An 8,737-nucleotide genomic window follows, 5' to 3' on the forward strand; every position below is an offset into this window, starting at 1 on the left:
GAGGAGATTTAGGAGGTGTGGAGATATTCTGGGAGAGGTGGAGAGAATCAAGCAAAAGAGGTGGAGTGAATCAAGGAGAAATCAGTGGGATTAGATGCTTGGATGTAAACTCTATAAATTGAGGCATTGGCCTAATGAGAACTTGCTGGTTTTTTATTATCCATGCCTACATTAAGCTATCAATTAATTGCTCACTAATCACATCTTAATTGCTCACTAATCACGTCTTAAATTATCGTCTAATCTCTTTGTTAATGATGTTGATTCTAGCATTTGATCCACCATAGCTCATCACATTGCTGTAATTTTAACAATTATTTGCAAGTTGGGCCATCTCTCCAAATTTGCCTTCAAATAGAAAACAACCAAAACAAGCTTTGCCTAGAGCCTAAGATATGATACCATGTAAGAAAACACACGAGAGAAATCAAGATTCTCACAATAAAAAGAACTTACTTGTAGAAAGAAGTGGAGAGTTAACAATATTACTTCTTGCAAACTTTGATTACAAATTGATGGCTATCCCACCCACATGCTTCAAATAACGAGAATGCAACATTGCTACCATCTCTGGCTTTAAAATGCATCTCCTCCTTCACCAGCATTATTACATTGAACTCCTCTAAAGTAAGAGGCATGTCACACATCTGTGTGTGTTCAGTGAAACCACCAAACTATCATACTTTAGGGGTAGCACTCTGATGCACATGCATGTTAGTTCTTCATTGGTCTTAGATGGTGGCACGGTGATCCCCAGTGCCACCATCTAAGCTTGTAGATTCTTATCCATAATATGTAGTGCTCTATTGCTTCTCCTTCAAAATGCAAGTTGATTCTCAAGGTTTTGAATCCTTGTCTCATTTTCATCCTTAAGAACTTGCCATGCTTCGTAAGTTGTGGTAGTATGTTGATCAGAGTGATGTTGATGATGGCACACAATGTATCTGCATTCCTTTGCCTCCATGCCAAAGTAAGAGTACAATCTGGTATGTTCTACAGTGGATCTATAGGATCCAGACTAGGAATCGACTTTGCATCAACCTCTGTTTGCGGTTTCCTACAACTCATATGAATCAAGAATAAATCTAATCTTGAACTTCTACAAAGTGTAATTTATCTCATCCAACTTTCCTTCACCAAATGGTGAAGGACAAGTATGATTGGCTGCATTATTTTGCAAGTTGGGCCATCTCTAAAAATTAATCTTCAAATAGCAAACTACAAAACAAGCTTTTTTCCTAGAGCCTAAGATCTGATACCATGTAAGAAAACACGAGAGCATAAGCGGGATCCTCACATTATTTGCAAGTTGGGCCATCTCTTCATATTTGCTTCAAATAGCAAACTACCAAAACAAGCTTTGCCTAGAGCCTAAGATATGATACCATGTAAGAAAACACAAGAGAGAAAGCAAGATCCTCACAATACAAAGCACCAAATTGTAGAAAGAAGTGGAGAGTTAACAATATTACTGCTTGCAAACTCTGATTACAAATTGATGGCTATCCCACCCACATGCTTCAGATAAGGAGAATGCAACATTGCTACCATCTCTGGCTTTAAAATGCACCTCGTCCTTCACTTGCATTATTACATTAAACTCCTCTAAAGTAAGAGGCATGTCGCGCACCTTTGTGTGTTCAGTGAAATCATCAAATTATCATACTTCTGGGGTAGCACTCTAATGCACATGCATGTCAGTTCTTCACTGGTCTTAGATGGTAGCGCAGTGATGCCATCATCTAAACTTGTAGATTCTTTATTCATAATATGTAGTGCTCTATTGTTTATCCTTAAGAATGCTTTTTTTACTTCAAGTTGATTATCAAGGTTTTGAATTCATGTTTAATTCCTCGTCTCATTTTGATTCTTAAGAACTTGCCAGGCTTCGTAAGTTGTGGTAGTATGCTAATCAGAGTGATGGGTATGAGTGGCTGCATTATTTGAAATTGGGCCATCTCTCCAAATCTGTCTTCAAATAGCAAACTACCAAAACAAGCTTTTTTCCTAGAGCCTAAGATCTGATGCCATGTAAGAAAACATAAGAGCAGAACAGGGATCCTCACATTATTTGGAAGTTGGGCCATCTCTCCAAATTTGCCTTCAAATAACAAACTGCCAAAACAAGCTTTGCTTAGAGCCTAAGATATGATACCATGTAAGAAAACACAAGAGAGAAAGCATGATTCTCACAATACAAAGCATTGAATTGTAGAAAGAAGTGGAGAGTTAACAATATTACTACTTGCAAACTTTGATTACAAATTGATGGCTATCCCACCCACATGCTTCGGCGGATAAGGAGCTTTGGTGGTGATCTAGACACACTGTGGAAGGATGATGTCATTGTTCTATGGAACTTTCATGCTTATTAACCTTATTCAAATGCATCATATCATCAGAGTTTGTATACACTATTGATGAAAGTTTAGTGCTATATGGTTTCAACGAGTCAAGAGGGGAATGATCCTATAGTATTAGAGAAACTAAAAGTGATCAAACACTCTATACATTACATTTCAGTATGTTTAAGATTGACCACATTAAAACTAAGCTTCGGATTGTTCTTACATGTTTCTTTTCTAGTTGCATCAAATGGATCCTTCTCCTATTGGAGAGCTCGTGTGGTGGATCTAGCTATGTAATATAAGAAACATTTTTTCGTATAACGTTACCCCTTCCTATCCCTCTCTTTTCTCCAACTTTGAGTGTGTGTCTCAATTTTTCCTTAGGGTTTTTTATTTTGAAAGTTGGTATCACTAAAATAGGATCCACAATGGTTATCTAATAGTTTTTGTAAAAGGTTTCCACAAGACTAGGTTTTCCTTTCATGCTATTGATACATGAGAACCCACTATGCTACTGTAGTGCTCTTTTGCATTGTTTATATGTGCATTACACTTCTATTTTGATTAACTTAGCTTCAATTCATGCCGAACAAAACATTGCTACCCAAGCACACTAGTTACTGGTTATATGCATTTGTGCTTGAAAGGTTGGTGCTAATTTTTTTACATGATTGTTTTTAACATCAAAGGAGGCCACTTATGAGCGATGCTTAATTCAATATAATATTTTTAATGGAGATATATATTCCAAAAACATTGTTGTATTGCCCGAATAATTATGAGAAAGATGTCAATGCAGCGCCTCTACAAGAGAACCAAGAGTCTGTTGTGAAAGGCACCATGGTGACAGGCCTCTCTTTCTGTCGTCACTACTGCTCCTCATCAAGCTAAGTAGTTTCTGTCAGTCATCATGTTCTCCTCCTGCTACACACGAGACAGGCTCTTCTGTTCTTCTCTCATTATACACGCCCGCACAAACAGAAACCGGAAAGAGAAGAAACTAACAAAAGCTCAGAATAATTATGCTCCGCTCTTCACCACACGGAGGACCGCTCATGGAACATCCTGAGGAGCACTTCAGGGACCGAAACACCAACGTAAGTGCACAATTCTTTAAGTACATTATTTCTTGTAGAAAGGATAAGGTTTGAATCAGATCAGTGTTCACAGAAATCCTGCAAACTATATGCAATGGACCTGCAACATTTTTGTTTTTACGAGCAAATTTTATTTCCTCAATTTTCAAAAATCAGCAAAGTCTCTGGCATTTTAGTCATATTTTATTCTCAAGAAAATCCTTCAACGCTTTAAGTTTTGTGATTTGTTGAAAAATGTGTTTTTTGTGATCAGATTAGCTATGTTAAAAGATATTAGATTGGGGGTGTGCATTGGGATAAGAATAGATCAAATCAAATTTTGTTACATTAGACATTAGATTGGATAAGATCACGAGTCTGCATACATTCTCACTTTACACAGACAAGACCATGGACCCCAGATTTGGAGCATAAATTCACCAAGAATTCTCTATGGATCAATGGTCGGAACACTTCGAGCCGGGTTCAAAACCTGCTACAAAGAAGAGGACTACTAACACGACAAGTAGAGGAGAAGGGGCAGCAGTTTGAGGAGGAGCCTTTTTGTGCAGTGATGAAGAACAGGAAAGGAATGCACAAAATAACACATGAGGAGATGAACAGCAAAAACTGGAAAACCCAAGAGGGTACTGGTCGGTATTTTGTGGCCCTACTTAAGGTTTGTGCTGAGCAAAAAGATATCACGAGAGGCCGCAGGGTACATGCTGAAGTTTCCAGAAGAGGCCTGCTGGAAACAGACGTTTTTGTCGGCAGTGCCTTAGTCAGTATGTATGCCAAATGCGGCTTGCCTGCAAAAGCACAAGAAGTGTTTGGCAAGCTTCCAGTTAGAGACATAGTCATGTGGAATGCACTAATTGCAGGATATGCCCAACATGGGTGCGCGGAGGAAGCACTCATCTGTTTTGAACAGATGCAACTTGAGGGTATCCACCCGAATGCAGTGACTTTTGTGTGCAGCTTGAAAGCTTGTGCCAGCATAGGAGCCATAGACAAGGGCATGGAAATACATGCTGAGATTGCTAGAAAAGGGTTGTTGGAAAGAAACATTTTTGTCAGCAATGCATTGGTCGATTTGTATGCCAAATGTGGCTTACTTGCAAAAGCACAAGAAGTGTTTGACAACCTTCCAGTTCGAGATGTAGTTTCCTGGACTGCACTTATTGCAGGTTATACTGAACATGGGCACGGGGAGGAAGCACTGAATTGTTTAGAACAGATGCAACTGGAGGGTCTCTCTCCAAATGTAGTTACCTTAGTGTGGAGCTTGAAAGCTTGTGCTAGCATAGGAGCCATAGACAAGGGCCAGGAAATACATGCTGAGATGGCCAGAGAAGGGTTGCTGGAACTGAATCTTAGTGTTGCGAACGCATTGGTTGATATGTATGCCAAATGTGGCTTACTTGCAAAAGCACAAGAAGTGTTTGACAAGCTTCCATTTCGAGGGACAGTCTCATGGAATGCACTAATTGCAGGATATGCTGAACACGGGCATGGGGAGGAAGCTCTGAATTGTTATGACCAGATGCAACTCGAGGGCATCTCTCCAGATGCAGTCACATTTGTGTGCATCTTAAAAGCTTGTGGCTGTATGGGAGACAGTGACAAGGGACGAGTAATACATGCTGAGATTGTCAGAAAAGGGTTACTGCAAAAAAATGTTTTCATTGGCACTGCATTGGTTGATATGTATGCCAAATGTGGCTTGCTTTCAATTGCACAAGAAGTGTTTGACACTCTTCCAGTTCAAGATGTAGTCTCATGGAATGCCCTAATTTCAGGATATACCAAACACGGATATGCTGAGGAAGCACTGAATTGTTTTGAACAAATGCAACTCAAGGGCATTTCTCCAAACACAGTCACCTTTGTGTGCAGCTTGAAAGCTTGTGGGAGCATAGGAGACACAGTTAAGGGCCGAGAAATACATGCTAAGATTGCCAAAGACGGGTTGCTGGAAAGAGATCTTGTTATCGGCAATGCATTGGTCGATATGTATGGCAAATGTGGCTTGCTTGCAAAAGCACAAGAAGTGTTTGGCACACTTCCTGTTAGAGACATAATCTCATGGAGTGCGCTGATCGAAGGATATACCCAAAATGGGCATGCTGAGGAAGCACTGAACTGTTTTGATCGGATGAAACTTGAGGGTGTTTCTCCAAATGCAGTCACCTTTGTGTGCAGCTTGAAAGCATGTGCTAGCATAAGAGCCATGGATAGAGGCCTAGAAATACATGCTGAGATTGCCAGAAGAGGATTGTTGGAAAGAGATCTTGTCCTTGGCAATGTGTTGGTCGATATGTATGCCAAATGTGGCTCACTTTCAAAAGCACTAGAAGTTTTTGGCAAGCTTCCAGTTAGAGACATAGTCTCATGGAATGCGCTAATTGTAGGATATGCCCAACACGGTTGTGGAGCGGAGGCACTGAATTGTTTTGAACGGATGCAACTTGAGGGCATCTCTCCAAATGCAGTCACCTTTGCATGCAGTTTGAAAGCTTGTGCCAGCATAGGAGCCATGGATAGGGGGGAAAAATTACATGCTGAGATTGTCAGGAAAAGGTTGTCTGAAAGAAATCTTGTTGTTGGCAATGCGTTAGTCGATATGTATGCCAAATGTGGCCTGCTTGCAAAAGCACAAGAAGTGTTTGACAAGCTTACAATTAGAGATGTAGTCTCGTGGAATGCACTAATTGCAGGATACACCCAGCTTGGGGAGGCTGAAAATGTGTTTCATACCTTTGTCAAAATGATAGGAGAAGATATAAAACCAGATCAGGTCACATTCCTTAGTGTGCTTGTTGCATGCAGCCATGCAGGTCTAGTGGGTAAGGGCCAGATGTACTTTGAGAGCATGAGCAAAGACTATGGCATCATCTCAACTCTTGAGCACCACACTTGCATGGTTGATCTCCTTGGTCGTGCAGGCCAATTAGACAAGGCAGTAGAGATGATCAAGAAGATGGCATTCCAGGCTGATCTTGTTATGTGGCTTACTTTGTTGGGTGCTTGTCAAAAGTGGGGCAATGTCGAGCTTGGAAGAGAGGCCTTTGAACATGCAGTGCAATTGGATATAAAGGATCCTGCAGCTTATGTCTATATCTCTAACATTTATTCAGGTGCTGTTATGCAGGAAGAATGGAAACAAGGTTGAGGAGATGAGAGTGGAAAATCAAGCATGGAAGAAGGCAGAACATTGTTGGCAGACTGATGTCAGTGAAGTTGTGCATTTGTTTTTGGTTCAGGGTGAAAGGCATTCCCAAAGAAAAAATATTTATGCAAAGCTCGAAGATATTTCGCTCAAAATGACGGAGATGGGGAATGTGCAGGTTTACGGGTGTCACGTGATGCAAAAAAAGGATGTGTTTTGTGTATTGCATGAAACAGAAACGGCTAATGTCTATGCAACAGAAATGGCATGAAACTAGGAAACGGAAACAGCTAGAAAGGGAGGCCTTCGAACATAAACATTGCACCTACTTAATACATTATCACTTACACCAAGCCTTCACAGTCTAGTCTCTGCAAGCAAGTATAATGGAAAATGCAAGGGCTTATTTGGTAAGGGAGGGACCCCAAAGGAGTGGATCCAAGATTTGCTTGAAATTTACACCGAGACCAACACCACCGTGAAAGGAGGACTCCTCTCCTCTTGGTTCCAACATCATACGGGCCTAGGGGCTACTGTCTCCTTGACTATCAAGGTAGAGGATATCACTAACATTTATTCAGGTGCTGGCATGATGGCAACAAGGTTGAGGATATGAGATTGGATATGAGGGGCTATTGTCTCCTTGACTTTCAAGGTAGAGGATATCACTAACATTTATTCAGATGCTGGCAACAAGGTTGAGTATATGAGATTGGTAGGCTGATGGCTGCGAAGTTGGGTGAAAGGCATTCCCCAAAGCAAAAATATTCATGCAAAGCTGGAAGATCTGTCCCTCAAGATGATACAGAGGGGAGATGTGCCGGGTGTTGTGCGATGCAAAAAAAAGACATATTTTGTGCATAGTTAAATGGAACGAAAACAGCTAATGTCTATGCAATGGAAATGGCATGAAACTAGGAAACAGAAACTGTGATGCTTTAACATTATATAGTATACATGAAACGTAAAATTGTAAACTTAGATAGAAAGGAGGGAAAAAGTTGGAGAAACGTGGGATGAATCATAATTTGGAGGAGACGAAGGAATATGGACAAAAGCAAAACCTAGAAGGAAAAAATTGTGGGGGAAATCTTGAGAGTAGATTAGGTACGGGAATGGAAACGGCAGACCCGAGAGAAACAGCCGTTCCCTAGCCCTGTTACTATGGTTTTGTTTGCACTAGAGAGAAGCTGGCTATCAGGTGTGCCTTTGTCAATACACCCAAAGGGACACTCATACATGTCAAAAATATGTGGGTTTGTGGTGATTGCCATTTGGCTTTGGCACTTATTTCAAAGATAAGAGTAGGGAAGAATTGTCATTAAAAATCGTGTTTTTGAGGAAGTTGTGCCTGTGGGGACTCTACTGGTGATGGCAGTGAACTTGCCATTGTTACTTTCACTTGAATTGTCGTTTTACTAGACTGATGAAGAGAGGTGAGGCCCGCTCAGATCATATGGAAACTGAATAGGTTCATGTGTGTTGTATTTAATGCCTTGTGTGTCACCTCAGGGAACAACACTGTACCTCAGATATGTGAAGGCTTTAAAAACAACATCAAATGTGTGTTGTATTTAAAAAAAACATCAACACTATACCTCAGATATGTCAAGGCTGACAAAAAACCATCAAAAGCTGATTTGAAATCTAAATTGCTGATAGATGATCTTTGTTTGCGAGTCACTCATCTTATTAGGATAGGTCTTCTCCAACACCCTACTCTGGCACCAACTTGCAAATCGAGATCAAGACAGGCTTTTTCAAGTGGGAGTTTCACCATGGTCTACTGCACTACCTAACTCCCCATTCTTCCACACACTTCAACAAAACAAGTGACCTTGAGATGCAATCATGTGTCTTAAATATAAAATTATTTTTGCTTAGGCTGTGTTTACATGAGCTGTTTGCAGTCCATATAGACTGACATGGCTGGAAAGCTCCATTCTGACAATGCACCCCCAAGGGATAGAAGGGGGTGCCCTTGACAAATAAGTGTCATTTATCTTTCTTCTCATCGTATGAGGGGGCTAACATAAGGATAAAGCGAACCCGTCTGAATCTTTCTCAACTGACCTCACGTATTGAGATAAAAGCAAGCAACTTTTTTGCCAAAACAATTATTTGATTCCTCGTCTCATACTGGT

The 8,737-nt window shown here is 40.6% G+C and overlaps 1 protein-coding gene across 2 annotated transcripts; it reads left to right on the forward strand.

Moving 5' to 3' along the window:
• The first annotated feature begins 3,106 nt into the window (after nucleotides 1-3,106).
• On the forward strand, nucleotides 3,107-8,051 carry LOC147636809 (pentatricopeptide repeat-containing protein At3g09040, mitochondrial-like). 2 transcript variants are annotated; one of them, XM_086800368.1, is made up of 2 exons: nucleotides 3,107-3,445; nucleotides 3,847-8,051. In XM_086800368.1, the coding sequence occupies exon 2, from the start codon at nucleotides 3,999-4,001 to the stop codon at nucleotides 6,594-6,596; it is 2,598 nt and encodes an 865-aa protein (XP_086656494.1). In that variant the 5' UTR covers nucleotides 3,107-3,445; nucleotides 3,847-3,998; the 3' UTR covers nucleotides 6,597-8,051. The 2 variants fall into 2 exon arrangements, with proteins under 2 accessions (XP_086656494.1, XP_086656493.1); XM_086800367.1 differs by having other exon boundaries at nucleotides 3,115-3,445; nucleotides 3,828-8,051.
• The last annotated feature ends 686 nt before the right edge of the window (nucleotides 8,052-8,737 follow it).

This window comes from Cibotium barometz, chromosome 7 (genome assembly GCF_041138505.1).
Source record: "Cibotium barometz isolate CiBa-2024 chromosome 7, ASM4113850v1, whole genome shotgun sequence".
Lineage (NCBI taxonomy): Eukaryota > Viridiplantae > Streptophyta > Polypodiopsida > Cyatheales > Cibotiaceae > Cibotium > Cibotium barometz.

Coding starts and splice junctions, on each gene's coding strand:
- LOC147636809 (XM_086800367.1), top strand. CDS start 3,371: ATGCTCCGCTCTTCACCACACGGAGGACCGCTCATGGAACATCCTGAG. Junction 3,446..3,827: donor TCAGGGACCGAAACACCAAC/GTAAGTGCACAA, acceptor CACTTTACACAG/ACAAGACCATGGACCCCAGA.